Source organism: Nannobrachium achirus (genome assembly GCF_963921795.1).
Source record: "Nannobrachium achirus genome assembly, chromosome: 8".
Taxonomy (NCBI): domain Eukaryota; kingdom Metazoa; phylum Chordata; class Actinopteri; order Myctophiformes; family Myctophidae; genus Nannobrachium; species Nannobrachium achirus.
This window is the reverse complement of record NC_137817.1, coordinates 8328389-8353851: the sequence shown is the minus strand read 5'-3', so window position 1 is coordinate 8353851 and position 25463 is coordinate 8328389. Positions and strand designations below refer to the sequence as shown.

At 45.7% G+C, this 25463-nt stretch overlaps 1 protein-coding gene across 1 annotated transcript in view; it reads left to right on the top strand.

Annotated features, from left to right (window-relative positions):
- The window catches only part of grm5b (glutamate receptor, metabotropic 5b), a gene marked incomplete at both ends in the record, with an annotated part of 158822 nt that overhangs the window by 109605 nt on the left and 23754 nt on the right, over window positions 1–25463 (top strand). Inside the window, 5 exons of the mRNA XM_080731073.1 lie at window positions 5677–5912; window positions 14706–14827; window positions 20143–20267; window positions 22646–22814; window positions 24626–24752. Of these exons, the coding sequence (XP_080587199.1) occupies window positions 5677–5912; window positions 14706–14827; window positions 20143–20267; window positions 22646–22814; window positions 24626–24752 (779 nt within the window). The remainder of the gene's footprint in view (window positions 1–5676; window positions 5913–14705; window positions 14828–20142; window positions 20268–22645; window positions 22815–24625; window positions 24753–25463) is intronic.

The following is a 25463-nucleotide window of genomic DNA, read 5'->3' as shown; positions in this document are numbered from 1 at the left end:
ATAGGAGAAGGATATCATATGGAACACAACCACCTTAAAGGAGCTATAGTCAACGTTTTCTTGAAAAACAGATGCTAAAATAAAAATAATGTTTGAAAATATTTTATATAAAAAAATGCTTCATATGTGTGTTCTGTTCAAAAATGTCCACAAAAAGCGTAAAATAGTCCTTTCAACAAACAATGAATTGCCGACCTGCACAGCACAAAGACACCGTTTCACGGACACGGTCGAAAACCGTTTGCTCCTCAACTCATTGCACCCACCTGGCCGCAATCACTGCCAGGTATGAATCAGTTACCATGGCAACCCTCAGTGATTGACGGCCGACAGACCATTCATTTCAATTAAGAAAGGAAATAAACTAAACATGTATTTTGGCTCCAACAGCATCCTTGCACTGTCTGCATTGAGTAACCTCCATACATGAACACTGTTCCACCCCTACAAAGTGTACATATTTTATTTTTGATTGTATTATATTGATTGATAATTGATATATTGATTCTGCTTTGGCAATGTAAACATAATGTTATTCATGGCAATAAAGCCTTTGAATTGAATTAAATTGAATTGAATTGAGAGAGAGAGAGAGAGAGAGAGAGAGAGAGAGAGAGAGAGAGAGAGAGAGAGAGAGAGAGAGAGACAGAGAGACAGAGAGACAGAGAATACCTGAGTCCTGTGACCGATCCAAAACTAAGGAAAGCGTTGATATGTAGTATGTACAGATTCAGTGAACACAGTCAAGAAAGGCCACCACAGGCAGACAGAGTTCACAACGCGTCCCACTGCGACGCATTGTGAGCTTGGAGGTCGGCTATTTTCGCTACTTGAAACTAAACTAAACATAAAAAGGCAATACTGGATATTTGGCGTACGGATTGGATTTCTACACAGTCAGGTAATTATTAACATAAGATGCTGCATTCAAGTTCAGGAGAGTTTGGACAAGCCAGTGGAATAGAAAGAGGGCATTTGCATTTTTTTCACCATAGTAAAAACAGCATGGTCTGGAGAGGGCACTTTCTTCAGACGGGTAAAAAGCCAGGGGCTCAAGCCCCCTTTGATGTCTGTGTGTGCACGTGCCTGCATCCATCCATCCATCCATCTTTCATCCTTCCTTCCTTCCTAAAATGGAAATAGAACTATGCTGTCCAGTGTGTTGATTGGTGACAGGTGCAGCCATGCCAGGTTGTTCCGGTTCGATGCCAGAGATCTTCTCCCAGTCCACCTTGAATGGCTGTCCACCCTTGTGTGAGTGTGTGTGTGTGTGTGTGTGTGTGTGTGTGTGTGTGTGTGTGTGTGTGTGTGTGTGTGTGTGTGTGTGTGTGTGTGTGTGTGTGTGTGTGTGAGAAAACAACAGAAAACAACTGTAAATCCATTTACACATTGTCTGATGCCTGGTTCTTGTTGTACAGAGAGTGTTGTGATGTGTTGACACCAGTCCCTGAGAGAGAGAGAGAGAGAGAGAGAGAGAGAGAGAGAGAGGGAGAGGGAGAGGGAGAGAGGGAGAGAGAGAGAGAGGGAGAGGGAGAGGGAGAGAGAGGGAGAGAGGGAGAGGGAGAGAGAGATTGTGTGTGTGTGTGTGTGTGTGTGTGTGTGTGTGTGTGTGTGTGTGTGTGTGTGTGTGTGTGTGTGTGTGTGTGTGTGTGTGTGTGCACACGTGTGTACGTGCGTGCACAAGCTGACATGGGCCAGTGACAGAAAGATTACAGGTTAGCCCCAAGCTCTTGTTTTCTATAGCCCACGCACACACATGCACACTAATAGTCTCTCTCTCTCTCTCTCTCTCTCTCTCTCAGTCTGTCTCTTTCTCTCGCATAAACACACGCACGCACGCACGCACGCCGCACGCACGCACGCACGCACGCACGCACGCACGCACGCACGCACGCGCGCACACACACACACACACACACACACACACACACACACACACACACACACACCTGCATGTGTGTCCTCCTGTGTGTGGTTGGTGTGTTACAGGCATGGTGTAACATGTGATGAATCTCTCCCAAAAGGAACATGTCACCAACATGATTAATGAGCACAGCTCCAAGGAGAGACACACACACACACACACACACACACACACACACACACACACACACACACACACACACACACACACACACACACACACACACACACACACACACACACACACACACACACACACACACACAGAGGGAGGAGTGGGAGATTGAGGGAAAGAGAGAGAGGCACAGATATACCGTATATAGAGAGAAATAGGTAGGGGAGACACACAGATACATGCATGCCTGCACACATTGCTGATTCTTGGGAGAAGGAAAGAGAGAGAGAGAGAGAGAGAGAGAGAGAGAGAGAGAGAGAGAGAGAGAGAGAGAGAGAGAGAGAGAGAGAGAGAGAGAGAGAGATCTAGCATCAATTCAGGAAGGCGCGGAAGGCAGGATGTGTTCATATAGCCCCCCCCCCCCCCCCCAATCTAATGCTAACTCACACACACCTGCGTACCCACAGGTCTCTATTCACTGTTCATTCTATGTGATTATATCACGGTGTCATGGATGAACGCACGCACGCACACACGCACGCACGCATGCAGAGCCATGCTGTGAACACGCACACTCTCACTGCCATCTGTGCCTGCCTATCCTAACCCTCTGCCTCCTGGAAATCTGTGGAAAATTTGTGAATTGTGCGTGTGTGTGTGTGTGTGTGTGTGTGTGTGTGTGTGTGTGTGTGTGTGTGTGTGTGTGTGTGTGTGCGGCGTCGTGTGTGCGTGTGTGTGTGTGTGTGTTTTGGAAGGAAGTCAACAATCATGGCATGGCTGTCAAACGGCAGCCAAAATGAACCATTTGACCTAGATTATCCTGGCTGGTGCATGCGCGTGTACATGCGTGCGTACATGCATGCGCGTGTACATGCGTGCGTGCGTGCGTGCGTGCGTGCGTGCGTGCGTGCGTGCGTGCGTGCGTGCGTGCGTGCGTACATGCGTGCGTGCGTACATGTATGCGTGCGTGCGTACATGCAAGCAATGCATGCGTGCGTATACATGTGTATCGTCGTTGTCGGCTGTATGTCCAAAACTGTTTTTTTTGTATTTACCATTTTAAAAATGATTTAAACTAGTGAAAACAGCCGATCTACAGGCACACAATGCCTCGCACCGCGAGGCGTTGTGTTCTTGTAGATCTGCTGTTTTCACTACTGTTGTGCGACGGCCTTGTGTGATGGAGCAGGGCTTTGCTTTGCGAAAAAAATTACAAATTTGAAACTTGGAGATACGCGGTTTCTGCACGACAGTGGCGGTATATTTGGGTCTGTTCTGGTGAGATACTGGTGCCTGCAGACTTCACCTCATCCCTGAAGATTGAGTTTGGCCCAATAACAGGCTCATGACCTGACGCGCACGCACGCACACACACACACACTTACGCACACATTCACACACACACACACACACACACACACTAGGAATGGGACGATAATAAAAACACTCGCGGTAATCGTATGGTGGAGATTTAATTTATCGTGATATCGTCCTCCGTCATACACTGGGATCAATTCACCTTTTATTTGCCGAGCTGCATATACCACTTAAACCCTCTAGAATTGGTGAAACGGACCTGTAAATAATGTACTTGACACAGCCTTTTTTTCACGCTATCAAATGTCTTTGCAAAAGAAATAGCCAATCTACAAGCTCACAACACGATAATGGATTTTGATTATCGCGATAATATCGTAAATCGCAATTTCTTTTGTCACAATCATCGTGATATGAAATTGTCATATTGTCATATTGTCCCATCCATAACACACACACACTAGGCTCACAGCCACAACACGGGAGTGGGGAATGAGCTTTTTGGTGTTTCCTGCTGCCGTTAATCTGACCCGTTAATCGTGTCCGTTCACGGTGGCCAATTATCTATCTCAACTACAGGATGAATGTGAAGAGGATTAACTGTAAATTTATCTTTCTATTTTCCAGTCACAATACATGACCAAACTCAGGCACGTGCACACATAGACATCAAAGGGGGCTTGAGCCCCCGCCCTTTTATCTGTCTGTAAAAAGTGCCCTCTCCACACCATGAATGCAGTTTTCACTGTGGTGAAAGAAATGCAAATACCCCTCTTTCCATGCCATACCGGTACCTGAAGGCAGCGTTCAAGAGAATTGCCTTGTCCAAACTCTCCTGAACATGAATGCAGCATCTTATGTCGAAATAATTGCCCTCACTGTGTAGAAATCCATGCCGTACGCCACATCTCCAGTATTGCCTTTTTTATGCTTAGTTTAGTGTGTTATCAAGTATTGAAAATGGCCGACCTCCAAGCTCACAACGCGTCGCAGAGCGCCGCGTTGTGAGCTTGGAGGTCTGCTATTTTCAATATTTTCACCAAAAAGCCCTTTTAAAAATTCAGCTCCTGCCTCTGTAACATTCTCTGCACGTCCCTGAGGAGGATTATTTGTAAGTGTATCTTTCTATTTTCCAGCCCGGTCACAATACGTGACCAAACTTGTACGCTGCGTTCAACTTAACTTTTGAGGGTACAAAATGGAACCAAATGGACCCCCTTATGCGTCCGTGTGGTTCCATTTGTACACTCTCAGAGTTATAGACCCGTTACGCTGCATTCACACGACAGTAGCAAGCGACCAGCGAGTAAACAAATAAACAAACACATAATTTAGCATAATTGTTTTGTAATTGCTCACCTGCTCCTATGAAATTAAGCCTGCAAATGAGTTTCCAACACAGCTGTGTAGAACGAGGGATTTCCACAGCCTGTGACTGTCTAAACTGGGGATGTTATCAGTTGTGGAAGAAGTATTTGTGTTTCTTTTCTTTTATACTAAAGTAGGCTAAATGTAGTATTGGCATCAACATATACTTAAAGTACCAAAATAAAACCTACTAAAACATTTCAAAATATGTCACAAACATGTCTCACACATGTCCCCCCACATGTCCCCCCCCCCCCCCTTTCCTTGGGGTGGGGGTTGTGGTTTGGCAGCCAAGGAGTGGTGGAGATATAGGGGAAAAACGTGACGTGACGGACAGACTGACTGACAGAAAGACTGACTGACAGCCGGTGGAGGTTTTGATAGTAACTTTAAAGGCAGAAAAGGCCCAATAAAATAAATATTTTTTTCCCCTGTAGCCAAGTATGGCAGCTGCCATCACAGATAAGAGCTAGATGCCTCGTTTGCCTCTGCAGTTCATTGGAGCGACGTGCAACAGTTGTAGTCCGGACATCCTGGAAAAACTAAGGGAACGCTGTCAGTCAAAGTGACTACTGGCCAATCACAGCGCGACTTTTTCGGGACTTATCCAAGGACTACAATTCAATTCAACAGAGCCAGTTCCGATGTTGCGCGGCTCAGCTGTTCTTAAAGGCTGCGTACGTAAAGACCCGCCCCCACCTACCTCTGATTGGCCCAGCAACTTCCCTATGTGTGACGCACGTGGAAGCAATGCACACGTGATTCCCTTAGTCCCTCGATGCACATGCATCAGAGTCGAAGGAGGCGTCTACCTTTCTATGTCTATGGCTGCCATGGCTTGCCATACCCAATATTGACGCCTCTGCCTCTCTCTCTCTCTCTCTCTCTCTCTCTCTCTCTCTCTCTCTCTCTCTCTCTCTCTCTCTCTCTCTCTGTCTCTCCACCCCCCGCAGTGACGGCTGGGCGGACCGCTACGACGTGACGGACGGCTTCGTGCGGGAGGCGGCGGGCGGCATCACCATCAAGCTGCAGTCGGCCGACGTCAAGTGGTTCGACGACTACTACCTGCGGCTGCGGCCCGACAACAACCTGCGCAACCCCTGGTTCCCCGAGTTCTGGCAGCACCGCTTCCACTGCCGCCTGAAGGGCCACGCCCAGGAGAACCCCAAGTACAACCGCACCTGTAGCAGTGAGTGTTACACATTCTAAAACAGGAGAACCCCAAGTACAACCGCACCTGTAGCAGTGAGTGTTACACATTCTAAAACAGGAGAACCCCAAGTACAACCGCACCTGTAGCAGTGAGTGTTACACATTCTAAAACAGGAGAACCCCAAGTACAAACGCACCTGTAGCAGTAAGTGTTACACGTTCTAAAACAGGAGAACCCCAAGTACAAACGCACCTGTAGCAGTGAGTGATATACATTCATACACGCCCAGGAGAACATGAAGTACAACCGCACCTGCAGCAGTGAGTGTAATGCCTCATTCACACTACAGATATATAGTTGAACGTTTAGCTTGGTAATTCAATGTAATCTCAATGGAAATCAGCTTTAAAGCTTTCAAAGCTTTGTTCTCAGGATCTCCTGCATCTTTAAAGCTGGTTTCCATTGAGATTACATTGAATTACCAAGCAAAACGTTCAACTATATATCTGTAGTGTGCACAAGGCATTACACGTTCTAAAACGGCTAGTTCCATTCCTTGATTCTGATTGGCTGGTTTTTTCCCTTTAATTGCTGTGGTATGTGAGACTATAACCCACACCTTGAATCAGTTTATATCAAACCCAGGTGCGTTATCTCTTTCCACAGTGTTCCCTAGTGCACCAATTATCTCAAATCATCGAACCCCTTTGTTTTTTATCTCAAATCATCGTCGGCAGAACAGCAAATACGTATTTTCCAGACAGAAATTCCAAAGGTGCAAACCGTTTTTAAGTTATGAGATGCCGATGATTTCAGATAAAACTTCGCTTAATGCAGCTTTTATTTGCGATTTGTGAACTCGCGTCGGACATGGGGTCCGCCATGTTTGTTTACAAAATGCGAGAGCTGTAGCAGCCACTCGACCAATCAGGAGCGGTATGAGGTGGGTCGCTCCAAATGCAGCCATTTGATTGGAAATCCTCGATGGGAGGACCACCAGACCGAGAAAGGAAGCACATTGGTGATGAGGTAGCTCGGGATGGTCTGAGAGGTGAGCATGCATTTACGTTCACTCTCCAACTGGAATGAATAGACTGCAACCTGCCTGTTTGCCTCTGAGATAATAGTGGAGAGAGTAGAAGTATTTCAAATTGGAAATACTCAACAAGTTGACTGTACAGTACTTGCGTACATGTACTGCGCACAGCTGCACGCGTATCTGATTTAGTGTTATGTCGTTAGAACCCATTACGACAACAAATTGTTTATTAAACCAGCACATCAGTCATCAAAGAAGCACATTAACCCTTAAGTTCTGTTCGGGTCATTTTGACCCGGTTTACATTTTCATTTGGAAAAAAAAGGTAGAAGTTTATTTTTTTTCCACCTGAAACTCACTGGCCTTAAAGATTCTTCTGAGATGAACATGTAAAAAAAATATTTTTGCACTACACCCATGCTACACCCCCCTCATATTTTTTGAACCTTAAGTGCTGTTCGGGTCATTTTGACCCGGAAGCACAGATATAGACAGTATTAATCCAAAACACAGACACACAGTCACCCTCACGTCTAACACCCCCCTTCCGAAGCCCCATTCTGATTTTAATTTTTTCCTATAAGCATGAGCAATATTGCCCAGTATTAAATAAAGTAGTTTTTTTTACATGAATTTTAGCTAAATCAGTAAAAAACGCCTTGCTCTTTCAGTGTTTAATGTGATATAGCAAAGCAGAAATGCAAACATTTACCATATATATCATATGAATTGTTTGGTATTGAGTCAAAGTCATTGTATCATGATGAGCTTTCAAAGCTTTGTTCTCAGGATCTCCTGCATCTTTAAAGCTGGTTTCCATTGAGATTACATTGAATTACCAAGCAAAACGTTCAACTATATATCTGTAGTGTGCACAAGGCATTACACGTTCTAAAACGGCTAGTTCCATTCCTTGATTCTGATTGGCTGGTTTCCCTTTAATTGCTGTGGTATGTGAGACTATAACCCACACCTTGAATCAGTTTATATCAAACCCAGGTGCGTTATCTCTTTCCACAGTGTTCCCTAGTGCACCAATTATCTCAAATCATCGAACCCCTTTGTTTTTTATCTCAAATCATCGTCGGCAGAACAGCAAATACGTATTTTCCAGACAGAAATTCCAAAGGTGCAAACCGTTTTTAAGTTATGAGATGCCGATGATTTCAGATAAAACTTCGCTTAATGCAGCTTTTATTTGCGATTTGTGAACTCGCGTCGGACATGGGGTCCGCCATGTTTGTTTACAAAATGCGAGAGCTGTAGCAGCCACTCGACCAATCAGGAGCGGTATGAGGTGGGTCGCTCCAAATGCAGCCATTTGATTGGAAATCCTCGATGGGAGGACCACCAGACCGAGAAAGGAAGCACATTGGTGATGAGGTAGCTCGGGATGGTCTGAGAGGCGAGCATGCGTTTACGTTCACTCTCCAACTGGAATGAATAGACTGCAACCTGCCTGTTTGCCTCTGAGATAATAGTGGAGAGAGTAGAAGTATTTCAAATTGGAAATACTCAACAAGTTGACTGTACAGTACTTGCGTACATGTACTGCGCACAGCTGCACGCGTATCTGATTTAGTGTTATGTCGTTAGAACCCATTACGACAACAAATTGTTTATTAAACCAGCACATCAGTCATCAAAGAAGCACATTAATGCACGGTGACACATTTTAGTTCTTTATTTGAATCCACAAATTACAATTAATTTTACAGGGAGACAAATGTAACGGGTTGATAGTTCATGGACATCTAAGGATACACATGACACCTTCTTCTCCACACAGACAAGCTGCCTATAACTGCTGAAACAGAGCAATATTTAGACAGCTGTTTGGCCACTCGTGGACAGCTGTTAGGCCACTCGTGGTCAATTTATGTACATGGCCCAGGCTTCCAAATATGAGTATTGAGAATCTGCATCTGTACCCAAAGTCTGTTATGATTCTAAGTAATGGTTGGTACTTAGAATGCTTATCTTGGAAAGCCTGGTCCATGTACAGATCAAAAGCACATCCCACCTCCAGAATCAGAACCTCCCTGTGACTGGTGTCAACAAAAACAATGTCTGGTGTATGTGGGATGCCAGCAAAGACATCACAAGCACAACCAAACCAATCCGGTAGCACTCTACTATGTTTATACATTTTCTAACTGCATCGGACACTATGTCGACAATGCGGTCATGACGGGCAATGTACAAGTTTTTATATGCACTGCAGCCGTTTGTTATGTGTGCAATGGATTCTAGGTGTCGTTCAGAATCATGATGGTTAATACAGAGTGGGCTATGGATGTCGGGATACCAGATTGACAGATTGTACCTAGTTGGTAATACTTGCAGTCTTGCTTTGATGGTAAATTTTAAAACATCCTCGCCAATAGCAGCATTTTTGTACATAGAATGTGAAACAGAGTGGTCAGCAGAATCAATACAGGCCAACTTTCCCTGTAGCCGAAGTCCACGCCAATGTTGTTTGGCCTCAGTCTGTTTCACATTAAGCAAGACCCTTCTCGCTGTGTCCTCCTGTAGCCTAATGTCCCCTCCCTGGTGGGTGAGGGTAGCCTCCACTACCACACCGGGGTCTGTAATTAGTCCATCAGAGGTGGGCACTGTGATGTTGTTTTTTTCCCATTTAAGCCGAACTCCTGAACTCCAGACCCCAAAGCCCTTGGCTTGTGAGTCCAGCTTTCCAGTGTCTTTCCTTCTGAAGCCCAAGAAATCATTCTGGTCTGCAGCAGCCAGGGGGACCTTCCTCCTGCGTAGGTCCAGTAGGAGTGATGCCCTGGCCATTTCTCTGACAGTTCCATCGTCATTGTTGAGCATGTGAAGTAGGTGGGGTAGCCTTGTTGCAGCATAGATCCACTCTACATTTGGGACCCCCAGGCCCCCTTCGCCATATGGAAGGAAAAGAATGTCTTGTGTGGAGTGTGAGTTTAGGCCAACCCATTTTCTGGCCAGCTGAACAGTTTTATTTGTCATGTCTCTCACAGTGTGTGTGTGTGTGTGTGTGTGTGTGTGTGTGTGTGTGTGTGTGTGTGTGTGTGTGTGTGTGTGTGTGTGTGTGTGTGTGTGTGTGTGTGTGTGTGTGTGTGTGTGTGTGTGCAATGGCGGCGTTCGGTCGCAAGCAGAGAGCAGTGCGATGAGCCAGTTTACTGCTTTAAACATCTAACCACGCACACAACCGTTGTAACTGCCATCGCTAATGCAGTAGGGTTTTGAGATGTTCTGGACACTATTGGTGCAGATGTGCCTTGTCACCACACTAAAATCAGCCTTTAAACAAGCGCTGAACAGTGGCCGAGTCTACAAACAACGCCTGAATGTCTACGATCCGAGCTCCCTACTACCTGGCGGGGATACTCCCGTGGACTTCGAGCAGTATGTGCGACGGCTGTCGGATCGTGAATGGATCACTTTCCAGAAGCATGAAAGAACGTACCGAGGGACACTGGACACCAAACTGCTCCAAGAAAGAACTAACTTTGCCGTTACCCCGGGTGGCGCTGAGAAATGGAGCAAGTTGGTTGCTGTTCTAGTTGGCGCTTTCTTTGAGAATGGAATATTCTCAGCAAGGCAGCGAAACGGACATCCATACGGATTCCCGCTATTGAAATATGTAGCGAGAATCCTAAAGAAGTTCCCCCTGTCATGCGATGACCCAGTGGATATTACACCCGACTCGATCACAACTTGGATTGAGGCGCAGCTATGTTTCATCCGTGAACGGATTCAACCTGCGCTCCGTGCCACTGGGACACAGCGGCGGCAGCAGAACAAAGTTTCCAGAAACAAACTGGCGTATCTATGGCAACATCGTAAGTCAAAAGCAATCGATATTATCATGAACAACAGCTGTTTCCCTGACCCACCGCCCGCCGTTAGTAACACAGTTACAGTATATGATTATTACTAGTAAGACACCCAAGGGTGGAATGCGACCTCGCCAATTCTTGACAATCTGGCCAACCACAGCGTTTCTCTGACGATTCTAGTTGTTGTCATTCTGGGGGGAGTTTGTTCATGTTTTTGTGAGGGTATCAACCCTAGGAGCTCAGCACACTCACAGAATCATGGCACACTCACAGAATCAATGTTATGCCCATACATGGAGTTCCCTGACTATGTTATGTCAAAACATGCCCATATGTGGACATTACCAAATATGGGCATTTCCAGATATGTCCTTAATATTGATAACATTGGGACAGGGATCTCCATATATGGGCATGAAACATATGTTAATTAGTAAAGCCAAGCTTAGGTTTGATGCCTTGGGATTTCTATATTTGGACATAAGTGTGTACCCAATAGGTCATCATCTGGAAAGGTAGGGTGTAAATCAGAGTAAAGCAGGCTTTTGAGCTAGTTAGGGTCAGAGATTGATGACATCAGAAATCCCCATATATGGGCATAAAGGGATTTCGCTTTTGGGAATGCCCATCTATGGCATTTTTATTTTATTTTATCCTTTATTAATAAAAATACATGTATGTATCCATATACATATGGAGTTCAATATTGATGTTTTTGGAGAAGGTATGTTGTAAATGTATGCTACTTAGTAAGGGGCCTCGGGTTAGATACTCTTTGTATGGCCTCTGGAGGTCCTTGGCGTCGGTTAGTAGTATGCCCAGCACATAAGATGTGGGACGTCACAAAGCCTGCGGCCATGTATCATTTTCCATCAGGCCTGTTGGTTTTCACGCTCCAGTGCGGCGTTCATGCGCTGCAAGTCAATGGCAGACTTGGCAGTCAGACAGACAGCCATTGACTCCGGCCTAACAATGGCTACTTTCTATGACGGTAGTCCCATATGACATGATGGACTGGACTATCTCCATATATAGTGTTATCCACATTTCGTGTAGCTGCCCTGTACAGGAAGTGATGTCACAACTCGCTGACATCACACTGACATCACAGAGGCTTCGGAAGGACGGTCACGAGGCTTCGGACACTCAAGCGACACGATTCTTCAGAGTATATGCGACCTTCGGTCGCAACAAGGCTAAATATCAAGATGCACCCACCACTATGCCCCTGGCCACGCCCCCCTGGCATGACGTCATTGATAACGCAGAACCTGCTTATCTCCCAGAGACCTGCAGGTTCACAGCAGAGGAGGTAGATACAGTTCTGATTTCTCTCCCTAACAACAAAGCTAGATAGATAGATAGATAGATACCTTTATTATCCCAAGGGGGAAATTCAGTAAAGTGGCTCTGAACATATGAGACCCTGAAAGCCACTAGACCCATGTCAACACAAACCCTTACATATATTTTTAATGCATGCCTGATTAATGAGCGGGTTCCCGACTCCTGGAAAGGTGCCCTCATTTACAGGACCCCCAAGAAAGACAATAATCCAGATGACCCATCCACATGGCGTGACATCTCTTTACTCCCTACCATATACAAAGTCTTTATGAAGTGCCTGCTTGCCCGCATCCTACCCTGGCTGGTGGACACAGGAACACTCTCCCCACATCAGAAAGCCTAACAGACAGGGAATGAATGAACATGTATTCTGCCTAAAAACAGGAATAGATGACTTCAAACATGAATCCTCTAAATTCTACACTGTATTCCTGGATTTCAGAGATGCGTTTGGCACACTTTCACATAAGGTAATGCTGAATGCACTGGAGGAAATACATCTACCTCAGCCTTTTGTGAATATTATCTCCAACGTGTACGAAGACTCATTTCTCCAGGTTATCTGTGGGCAGCAGCTCACAGAGCCAATCTCTCTGAAGGTGGGAATAAAAACTGGCTGTCCGTGGAGCGCTGTAAATTTTATCCTTGCCCTCAACCAATGGATGAAGTGGATCCATCAGTGCGCTCCTCCTCACATCCGGTCCCCAAACCCCGTCCAGGGGTACGCTGATGATGTGCAGGTGTCATCCAGAGAGGAGAACGTCATCACCAACATGCTGGCACGCACAGATGAATTCCTCCACTGGTCCGGGCTGGAGGTGAAACACACGAAATGTGCAGTGCTCCATGAACGCCGCAGTGGCGGCAACCGCTGGTACAAGGCCAAGAAAGACAAGCCCCCCTCCTTCCTAATAATGGGCCAACCCATCCGGGTGTACTCTCGCAATGAGACATACCCATACTTGGGCCATAAGTTCAACATCGCTGGTGAGTGGGGGGAGCAAGTTGAGGAGCTCACTAAAGAGTTTCACCATCGCCTCGACTTGATCGACCTGTCTCCCCTCCCTATTGTCATGAAGCTCCAGGCTGTGAGAGAAGTGGCCCTGGCGAAAATACAACATCTGTTTGCCAATGTACACATCCCACAAAATGCACTGAGAGACATGACAAATAAAACTGTTCAGCTGGCCAGAAAATGGGAACACACACACACACACACGCACACGCACACACACACGCACACACAGACACACCTTACGAAAGATTGATCTGCATATTCATCTACAGGTGTTCATAATAGCATATAGTCATGTAAATCATGCAGACCACACACGCACGCACGCACGCACGCACGCACACACGCACACACACACACACACACACACACACTTTACTGCTTAGTGTGGCTTTGGCCGCTTGGCTTTAAAAGTACATTCGCACTCACACGGGCCCATGTACTCATGTACGCATGCACGCACTCACACACGCACATGCAGGCTTGTTCATATTTAAATGCCTTCCCATCGCTCTCATACTTTCCTCTCTCTCTCTCTCCATCACATAATCTCCATTCAGAGGCAAAACAGTGTATAAGTGTCTCTTCAAAGAGACTCATGTATCCTAATGAAGAGAGAGAGAGAGAGAGAGAGAGAGAGAGAGAGAGAGAGAGAGCGAGAGAGAGAGAGAGAGAGAGAGAGAGAGATAGAGAGAGGTGACGCAGAGAGGGTGAAAGCGAGAGGAAGCGGCAATCGTGGTAAGGAAAGGAAAGGAAAGGAAAGGAAAGGAAAGGAAAGGAAAGGAAAGGAAAGGAAAGGAAAGCATGACTCTACTCTCCTAACACTGCTGCATCATTCAACAGTCAACAGTCTTGAGAGTAGAGTTGGGCAGATACTTATAAAGGTAGATCAAAAGCTCACAACGCACCACCACGTTGCAATGCTTGTTTTTTAGTTTTTTTCTTTTCAGCAAAAGCTTTCCCCACAATGACAGAAAACAGAAAAGAGCCCTAGGGACTCCAGTCAACCATAGGGTGCGTTCGGAAATGCACACCGGCTGTGTGCTCAGTGTAGTGAGTGCAGTGGGCGGTAACGTTGTACGGTGCACTCAGCGTGGCTTATTTCCGAAAGACCAGTTGAAACCCTAAAACCTTGGCTAGCCTAGCTTTCTCTTACAACAGTTCTATTGATAGTACATGCTCGTTAAGTAACGTTGCTATGAAATATAATTGAATTCACAACATCGTTTTACCAATTGCCATTGATGCATGTGAAACTACCAAGCCCAAACTACGAATTAAGCCACAAATGCTGCATTTTGCTATCATTTCCTCCATTGTTCAACGCTGAGAAGCGCTCGAGACATGGCCATGAAAACCAACCAATCAAAACACCACACTGCCGCACCACACCGTCAAACCCCATCTTCAGAGTAGGGTCGTTCAGTGCATGCACTCAGCACAGCGCACTAGATTTCCGAACGACAACGCACCAAGTGCACAGAATAAACGAACAGCAACATGGCACACCAGTGCGTTGAGTCTGCATATCCGAACGTATCCTTAATGGGGTTTTGGGTGGTTAAGTCTCCATTGGAGGTTTCATGATGAGACTGTGTTGTTCTCTGCAGAGCATGACTCGCTGCGGCAGCAGTACGCCCAGGACACCAAGATGGGTTTCGTCATCAACGCCATCTACTCCATGGCATACGGTCTGCATAACATGCAGCGGGCACTGTGCCCAGGCTACCAGGTGAGTTATACCATCCACTCCATACAGTCTACATCAGGGGGCATCAACGTTTTCAGGCCAAGGACCCCTTAGTTGAGAGAGAGATGAAGCAGGGACCCCCGCAACCTTTTCATAGATGATCATTTAATCGTTTGACAGCGCATGCAATCATCAGTGTATTTTGGATTCATGTCAATTTGGGGTTATTAGGGTTCAAGTGGTTCAAGTGCACATCGCGCACAATCTGTGCACGGATCATGTACCAGGCGTGTGTACACGCGATCACAGGTTTCAAATAAAAAAATCCCATTGAAAAAATACGCTTCCATCGCTGAGCTCCCTCTACTACTGTTCACATGAAAGCTAACGGAAGCGGCACTTTGGTCCCGCCCCCCACCCGATACGGAAACCATATCTGGCGGAAACCGGAAATGAGAACAGAATCACTTTTCCGTGGGTGATTAGAGCCAGATTTGCGATAAACAGCGATTATACATTTAAATGTTTTATAGTGATTAAAGCATATTAAATTCTCAGGTTTATCGGGCCCGGCGGAGAGGAACATGGGGATTTTCTTGGGATTATCGGATGAGGTAGTAAATGAGTTCATATAAAAAAGGATTCTTAGCCAAGTTTCTCCAAGTTTCAAAATAGTATGGTCTTTCATAAATGAAAGCCCTGCTTCATCATACAAGAGCATTGCACAAAAGTAGTGAAAACAGCTGATCAACCAGCACAACGGTTTTGGACATACAAGGTTTCTGCCCGACAATGACGATACGCTGCGTCAGGCTATCAGGTGCACAGAGCTGCATCATATAAATGATAAACATGTATTGACCTGGATTTCAGATCCATCTCACTGTGAATATCTAATAAATACTGCATGGTGTGGACTCCCTCCAGCAAGCAGCGCTTCATTCACTGACGCACAGCTCAGAGCTTACACGTCCATCTTTGTCGCGTGGGTTAGAAGCTACTTGACACGACAGTTACACCGCCTGCGGTTAGAACATGACATTGATTTTTCTGTTGTACAGCACACATCTGCAGCGGTGGAAAAACTACTCACCTTTTTTTTTTTAAATAAATACTTAAATGTAGAAATGCTCTGTAACAAGTCAGTGTCCGGAATTCAAAATTGACTCAAGTATTGGGAAAAAAAGTAAAAGTAAAAGAAAAATAGCAGTTATACAAGCTCACTGTGTGCTATTTTGAAGAAATATATATCTTTTTAAAAGCGAACATTTGTAACTCAAATATTTGCTTCTGGGGGGTCCCTGGAACAACATATTTTGAGATGGGGGTTCGTGGCCAAATACATGTAATTTTGGGGGTCCTTGACATGAAAAGGTTTGAGAACCACTGATTTAGAAGAAGGATTTAGCAGACATTTATAGAATCGGGTCAAAAATATTCAAATACTTCTTTTTTTTTATCAATACTGCAACGTAGAACTACTCTGTTACAAGTAAAAGTCCGGAATTCAAAATTGACTCAAGTATTGGACAAAAGTAAAAGTATATATGTCCCGTTTCACTACTTCTCAGATGTGTAAAAAACATCACAAGGATGCAGCTGGGACGTATCATCAGTGATGTAGCCTGGGGTCGACGGGTGTTTCGGGTCTCGCAACATCATACACCCTCGCCCAGGTGACCCAGCCGGGGTTGATCAAGTCCCGACTTACGTCCCAGTAGCTATCCACGATCAGTCCTATTAGGGAAAGACAGGGTCACTCAATGTGCAGCACCGGAACTACTCTGCCAGGATTGGGGAGCCATTCTGGCGCGTGGAAGAACTAGGCTCTATGGGTTGACTCCTGGCCGGGCTCCTCCTACGTCTTACCAGGTCCTCTCCTGCTCTCACCAGGTTCAGAACCTGTGCGTTGCACCAGACCCCAATCCAAACATTCCATTCAGCTGCTGCAGTTGAATGGCCCTCCTAAAGGCCTCACCGTGGATTTGTTGGGCTTCTTCCTCACGGAAGACACAGGCTGGGGCGCTAACCCAACCTGCTCCCGGGTGCCGTCTAAATTCCGGCCGTCAACCGAGTCTCCGGTGGTCACCAAACTATTCCTGGTTGTCACATAGTCTATTCCTATGAGCCACTATAAATAGAACTAATAGTGTAAAAAACATCACAAGGATGCAGCTGGGACGTATCATCAGTGATGTAGCCTGGGGTCGACGGGTGTTTCGGGTCTCGCAACATCATACACCCTCGCCCAGGTGACCCAGCCGGGGTTGATCAAGTCCCGACTTACGTCCCAGTAGCTATCCACGATCAGTCCTATTAGGGAAAGACAGGGTCACTCAATGTGCAGCACCGGAACTACTCTGCCAGGATTGGGGAGCCATTCTGGCGCGTGGAAGAACTAGGCTCTATGGGTTGACTCCTGGCCGGGCTCCTCCTACGTCTTACCAGGTCCTCTCCTGCTCTCACCAGGTTCAGAACCTGTGCGTTGCACCAGACCCCAATCCAAACATTCCATTCAGCTGCTGCAGTTGAATGGCCCTCCTAAAGGCCTCACCGTGGATTTGTTGGGCTTCTTCCTCACGGAAGACACAGGCTGGGGCGCTAACCCAACCTGCTCCCGGATAATTAATGTATAAGAAATCTATTGAAAACAGCAGATCTACAAGCCCACAAAGCACAACATTGTGACCTTTGTAAAATAGCTATTTTCAAATGGCCAAAGTGTAAACAGGGCTGAAGTGGATGATGTATATTTTGTAATAATCAAAATCTACAAAGTAGTAGTCTCTTGTCTCTAGGAGTCTCGCATGGCCAGACTGTTGACTCCGCGATTTGCAAATGCTCCTGTCATACAGTCTGGAATAACGTAAGAAGAACGTTGAGTAAGCGGTTAAAGCGGAAGTGAAGCCTCCTCCTTCCTCCACTTCCGTTTCCGTCTCACATCACGCACATTTATCATAATATAAATAAAAAAATCATCTAAGCATATTTAGCTTGCTGCTTAGCAGAAATGACATTTTAAAATATATTTTAGAAATGCCAGCTTCCATTACTCGCCGTTAAGGAGCTGTAGTTCTAGACTATAGCATTCGGAGATTGTGGAATAGTTGTCAGGCTACACGAGAGATTGTGGAATAGTTGTCAGGCTACACAAGAGATTGTGGAATAGTTGTCAGGCTACACAAGACTAAGTAACTAGTCACTAGTGTTTTTGAATATAACAGTATTTATAGTAGTATAACATTTGCTTCTGAGATGTAGTGGAGTAGAAGGAAAAGTAAACTGGAAATACTCCAGTAAAGTGAAAAATATCTCAACCTACTGTAGTCACTTTTTTGTCATTATGGATGTCAGTTTAAGTTTTTCTAAAAAACAACAGACACTCAAATCGTTCATTGCAATGATATCGCGTTGAAACTGATAGTGCTCCTATGATAATACAGATTAATCCGTGCAAGTGTGACACAGCCTCTGATATCGCAAACCCCCCTGAAGCAGAGCCTGAAGATAAGACGAGTTATTACATGAACATGACAACAAACATGTGAACCTTTTACAGAGTAGATCGACAGATATATTATCGTCGTTGTCGGGTGGAAACCTCGTATCTCCAAGTTTCAAATGTGTACATTTTTTCGCGTAGAAAAACCCTGCTTCATCATACAAGGCCGTGGCACAAAAGTAGTGAAAACAGCAGATCTAGGTGAGAGGCGTTGTGTGCTTGTAGATCAGCTGTTTTCACTAGTTTAAGTCATTTTTAAAACGATAAATGCAAAACAAACGGTTTTGGACATACAAGGTTTCCACCCGACAACGACAATATATTTTCTACAAGAAATATGTCTTAGATCAAGGCCAAATAGGATTGAACGGTGAATGAGCATTTGGGACCAGCTTGACTTCCGTGGCTGCCTCTGCTATCACGATGGACGATATAGCGGTATTAGCGAGCTCTGCAAGCTCACAAACACGTCGTGACGTGCCGCGTCGTGAGTTTGTAGATGTGCCATTTTTGACGAAAGTAGGGCTTACGGCTGTGTTCATTTTTCACTACTCAAAGAGAAGAGGGTTGAAATCAGACCATTTTGTTTATTGTTTCATATGCCTCACAAAGAGGACGCGGATGTTTCGGTCGTCCTGCCTTCATCAGTGTGTCAAGGCTGGTGACCCGAAACGTCTGTGAGACATATGGTTTATCTTTGAGTTATGGTGCAGTACAGGTCAGAGGTTCATGTTCCACTTAGGCAGGGGTGTCGCACCAGATTCTGGTCCCTGGGTACAAGGATCCACTGCGGGTCCCCCATGAATGTTCTTCATAGGGGGGGGGGGGGGGGGGGGGCATTCCCAGTCTAACCCATTTAGACTGGGAATGCTTTATTTTTTATTAACTATTGAAAAATAGCAGATATACAAGCTCACTGCTCAAATCATGAACATCATGAGCAAGTCTTTGAATATTTCAAATCCTTCTAAGGTTTTTTTTCTATGCCAGTGGTGCTTCTATGCCAGGACGCCCAAAATCATATGTATTTGGCCACAGACCCCCATCTCAAAATATTTAGTTTAGTTCCAGGGAAGAAAAATTGTTGGTGTTGGGAAATGGTTTAAATCGCTTATTTAGTCTCATTAAATTCAGAAAAGCCCCCGGCCAGTACTGCTTCTTATTCTGCCAGTACTGCTCCCTTCCCATTGTAGCAGAATAAAGGAGAACACACACCGGACGCGGAGGCGGCGCGGAAGCAGCGTGTCAAAACATACGGCCCCATTATTTTCAATGATCTAACCCACACCAGCGGCGTCAGACGCGCGCAGCCGCGGGTCTGCCGCCTTGCCTGCCGCGCTGATACGTCGCTGTTCTATTTTTCCAGCGTTGCCGCGCGGTGAACATGTTCTCCCATGGTTCTCCCCACCGGGGGAAATGGATGTGCTGTGTGGCAGTGCACCGCATCCAGTTGGTGTTACCGCGCGGCACTTCACGTGCGTCGATACCGCGACGCGACGCTGCGCATCCGCCCACGTCCAGTATGTAGAAGCAGTACTAGGCACCTGCCGCCGGGGGAGTTCCGATTGAAAGGGAAAACATTACACTGGCTGACAAAACTAGCGATTTAAGCACGTGTTTCATGCCGTAGTGCATGTTTTATGTATCGTGGGGATGGAAAATCATACTCTGGGAGCATGGAACTACCTTTACTTTTTGGATACAATTTTGGGAGGGTGATCTACTTCGGCGTGGAGGCCTTCTAACCCCAGCCCGGGGATACCCCTGTAGGACCTCATCTCAGAGCACAACAGTATGCAGTGGAGCGTGAGGTTCTAAAATGATATGGGGCTAATTCATTATATGTGGTCTGTAGGGTCTGTGTGACGCCATGCGGCCTATAGATGGCGCCACCCTGCTGGACTTCCTGATGAAGACCAACTTCACAGGCGTGTCGGGGGAGGGCATCTTGTTCGACGAGAACGGAGATTCGCCTGGAAGGTAAATAAACACAAACACATGATGGCGTACACCCATTTAGGCCTAGAATTATTTAATGCTTTAACTGTTGAATAATAGCAGATATACAAGCTCACAGCGTGGCACCGAGTGCCGCGCTGCGAGCTTGTAGATCTGCTATTTTTGAAAAATTATGATTTTCTTTGAATACCTCTTTTTAAAAGCGAACATGGGTTAACCAGTAGGGGTGTAACGATACATTTTAATAGCGATTCGATACATATCACGATACATGGTTGACGATACGGTTAATATATTGGTTAATTCATGGCGATGCGATGCGATTCGATTCAGTGATTTAAAATCGATATAGTAACTATTTAGTAAAGAAATTAAATCTGTGTGAATGGTGTGGATAATGCAGGTTTTGAAGGGAAACATGTATTATTATGGATATAAATAAGTAAACACAGTGATTATCTGCCGAATACATGGACATTGTATATTGACAAACCTGCACCTTGACATGAACCCAGAGATTACACACATTTATCGATAGAACAGTGTAGCTATATGGAAAGGAGAAGTAATACAATTTTTCTTCTTAAAATGCTAAATACAATGCACAAGTAGGTAGTATCGATACAATCGATTCTTTGCACTGCCGATTCGATACAATGCAAAATCAAACGATACGATTCAATTTTAGCTGTTTTCATTTTGATATACTTCGTTAAAAACGATATTTCGATGCAGTTACTACAGGGGCGTCACACCAAATTCTGGGCCCTGGGTACAAGGATTCACTGCGGGCCCCCCATGAATGTTAACTATTGAAAAATAGCAGATATACAAGCTCACAGCGCGGCACTGAGTGCCGCGCTGCGAGCTTGTAGATCTGCTATTTTTGAAAAATCGTGAAAATGTGTGCAAGAAACTTATGTTTCTATGTCAGTGGTGCTCAAACGTTTTCATGTGAAGGACCCCCAAGATGATATGTATTTGGCCACAGCTAGACCCCCCATGTCAAAATATTTAGTTCCAGGGACCCCTCCCCGGAAGCAAAATTTGAGTTACAAACGTTGGCTTTGAAAATACATATATTCAAAGATTTGCACACATTTTCACAACTTTTTCAAAAATAGCAGATCTACAAGCTCGCAGCGCGGCACTCGGTGCCGCGCTGTGAGCTTGTATATCTGCTATTTTTCACTGGTTAAAGCATTCAATAATTCTAGCCTAGCCCTATTAACCAGGGTTAATGCGGTCCATGATACATCTCTCCTGGTTCCATCCTATTCCATCAGTCATCACTTCCACTCTTCATGAATAACAAAGCGTCTTTGAAGTGCGTCTTGTCTGGTGAGGTCCGTGCTTGTCGTGACATCATGCGCGCGTGTGCGTGTAATACCGTGTATGTGTATGTGTGCAGGCACGTGCACACATAGACATCAAAGGGGGCTTGAGCCCCTGCCCTTTTACCCGTCTGTAAAAAGACCAGGCCATGAATGCAGTTTTTACTATGGTGAAAGAAATGCAAGTGCCCTCTTTCCATGCCATACCTGAAGGCAGCATTCAAGAGAATTGCCTTGTCCAAACTCTCCTGAACTTGAATGCAGCATCTCATGTTGACAGAATTGCTCTCTCTCTGTAGAAATCCATGCTGTACGTCACCTCTCCAGTAATGCATTTTTTATGCTTAGTTTAGTGTGCGACGCGTTGTGAGCTTGGAGGTCTGCTATTTTCAGTATTTTCACCAAAAGGCCATTTTAGAAATGTCAGGGGGCACGGTGGCGCAGTGCTTAGCGCTTCGCCTCACAGCTAGAAGGTCCTGGGTTCGATTCCCGCCGGGGGACGCTGTAGGTGCTGTGGGCGTGTTCCTCCCTCGGCATCATCAGCGCCCACACCCTAGGTGGGGTTGGCGATAGGGCCTTTCTGTGTGGAGTTTGCATGTTCTCCCCGTGTCTCCTAGGGTTGATATCCTCACAAAAACATGCACTAATCCTGGTCTCAATGCCTCCCCCAGCCAGCCAGGGCACCTGATGGAGGGGAAAGGAACTGGTTGGAATAACGTGTTCCTTCCACATGCTATGTCCATCCCAGGGAAATCCCCCCTGTCAGGTGAAAAGAAACAACTTGGACTACCCATGCATTGAAGGAAGCATGAGGTTTGTCCGTTGTCTCCCCAGGCGCGGCAGAGGGAGGGCAGAGCCCAGGATTACATAGGCAATTGGCACTGGGTGAAAATGGGTTACAAAATCGTGGGATAAAAATGTTTTTAAGAAATGTCAGCCCCTGCCTCTCTAACATTCTCTGCACGTCCCTGTATATATGTGTGTGTGTGTGTGTGTGTGTGTGTGTGTGTGTGTGTGTGTGTGTGTGCGCGCGTGTATGTGCATGCGTGTTACGTTTTGGATCAGATATGAGATCATGAACTTTAAGAAGATGGGGAAGGACTACTATGACTACATCAACGTGGGCAGCTGGGACAACCGCGGCTTGAGGATCGACGACGACGAGATCTGGACCAGCAGAGATGTCATCATGAAGTCTGTGTGCAGCGAGCCCTGTGCCAAGGGACAGATCAAGGTGACAAGAAACAAACCTTTTGATTGGTCCCCTGCCTCCCAATTTCAGGGCCACAAGGCCACTGAACTGGTTATATTCGAACCCTGGGTTCTCCCGTGTGGGAAGTCAGCCATTTACCATGAGAGAGAGTGGGTTGTTGGCTGATTTACCACTGTTTTTACCATTCAGTTTGAATGGTAAATTGCTTTTCTACCACTTCTACCATATAATATAAATGAATGAAAACACAGTTGTTACTTGCAAGGATCTTGGAAATGTTACAACTGCAACACAACAGTGGGCGGGGTCCATGAGCCAACTCAAGGTTGTTGACTGATTTACCACTGTTTTAAGCCAATCAGAATCCAGTATCTGAACATGTGACCACAAAAAGTGGTAGAAGCCACTATAGCCTAAAGCAGGGGTCTTCAACGTTTTCAGGCCAAGGACCCCTTAGTTGAGAGAGAGAGATGAAGCAGGGACCCCCACAAGCTGTTCATAGATTCTATATAGTTTAATTGTTTGACTGCACAATCATCAGTGTAGGCTATTTTGGATCAGTGTATTTTTGTCAATTTGTGTTTTCTGATATTTAACCACTTGAACCGTCACTAATTAATAAACTTGACCTTTCACTCTATACTTACTCTGTTCTTTTTACCCTCTACACCAAACCTCTTTGCCGAAAATAGCCGATCTACAAGTTGTGAGCTTGTAGATCTGCTATTTTTGGCTAAATTTCTCAGAAAATGGACACTAGGGTTCAAGTGGTTAATATAAAAAGGATTGGAAGATTTGGAGGACCCCCTAGAGTAACTCTGAGGACCCCCTATTCCTTCTTGGAATAGTAGTGCCATGTCCACTGAAATATCCCTGGTGGGATCAATGTAGCTCTGTCACTCCATGTTTTCCAGGTGATCCGAATAAAGCTCTGTCACTCCATGTTTTCCAGGTGATCTGTAAGGCTCTGTCACTCCATGTTTTCCAGGTGATCCGTATAAAGCTCTGTCACTCCATGTTTTCCTGGTGATCCGTAAAGCTCTGTCACTCCATGTTTTCCAGGTGATCCGTATAAAGCTCTGTCACTCCATGTTTTCCAGGCGATCCGTATAAAGCTCTGTCACTCCATGTTTTCCAGGTGATCCGTAAGGCTCTGTCACTCCATGTTTTCCAGGTGATCCGTAACGCTCTGTCACTCCATGTTTTCCAGGTGATCCGTATAAAGCTCTGTCATTCCATGTTTTCTAGGTGATCCGTAAAGCTCTGTCACTCCATGTTTTCCAGGTGATCCGTAACGCTCTGTCACTTCATGTTTTCCAGGTGATCCGTAACGCTCTGTCACTCCATGTTTTCCAGGTGATCCGTAAAGCTCTGTCACTCCATGTTTTCCAGGTGATCCGTTAACGCTCTGTCACTCCATGTTTTCCAGGTGATCCGTATAAAGCTCTGTCACTCCATGTTTTCCAGGTGATCCGTAACACTCTGTCACTCCATGTTTTCCAGGTGATCCATAAAGCTCTGTCACTCCATGTTTTCCAGGTGATCCGTATAAAGCTCTGTCACTCCATGTTTTCCAGGTGATCCGTAACGCTCTGTCACTCCATGTTTTCCAGGTGATCCATAAAGCTCTGTCACTCCATGTTTTCCAGGTGATCCGTAAGGCTCTGTCACTCCATGTTTTCCAGGTGATCCGTATAAAGCTCTGTCACTCCATGTTTTCTAGGTGATCCGTAAAGCTCTGTCACTCCATGTTTTCCAGGTGATCCGTAAAGCTCTGTCACTCCATGTTTTCCAGGTGATCCGTTAAAGGTCTGTCATTCCATGTTTTGCAGGTGATCCGTAAGGGTGAGGTGAGCTGCTGCTGGACCTGCACGCCCTGCAAAGAGAACGAGTTTGTGTTTGACGAGTACACCTGCCGAGCCTGCGAACTGGGCTCCTGGCCCACCCACGACCTCACAGGTCTGTGTGTGACTGTGTGTGTGTGTGTGTGTGTGTGTGTGTGTGTGTGTGTGTGTGTGTGTGTGTGCGTGTGCGTGTGCGCGTGTGTGTGTGTGTGTGCGTGTCAACGCCTCGCCAAGCTCTACCATTTGCAGTTTCAAGAAAGTCACCAAAAATGATCCGTCTACTAGCTGTACCAGTGGCGTCAGTTCAGAAAAAACGAAGGTATGGCAACATGACTGGTGTCTTGCACGTGCGCCTTCGTGCGCGTGCAAGACACCAGTCATGTTGCCATACAAAACAATAGAACTCCTAACTGGTTCAGTACCATTAGGAGAAGGCGCGCTCTCTGCAGGAGTCTTGTGGAGAGGTCTGTAGTTTCTTTGGGTGCAGATTCTAGTAGAACTCAGAATGAAGGGAATATCCGCACTCTCTTGAATAATGACTTTTAAAAGTATTTATTTATTTAAACATACGCAGCAGCAGCAGCAGTCTATTTAGAGAAACGGGCGCGTTTCAGGCATACAGGCCTTCCTCAGCGTTTCAAACTGATACAAGACATGTTGCCATACAAGACACCAGTCACATTGCCATACCTTAGCAACAAGGCATGATACATTTATTTTAAGAAGTACATTTTATTTTTTCCCCCGTTTCTACGGTTTCTTGGGCTGGATATGGCAGCCTGGAATGGTTGTTCAAGTGCAGCTAAACTTGGCATGTTTGTAAACG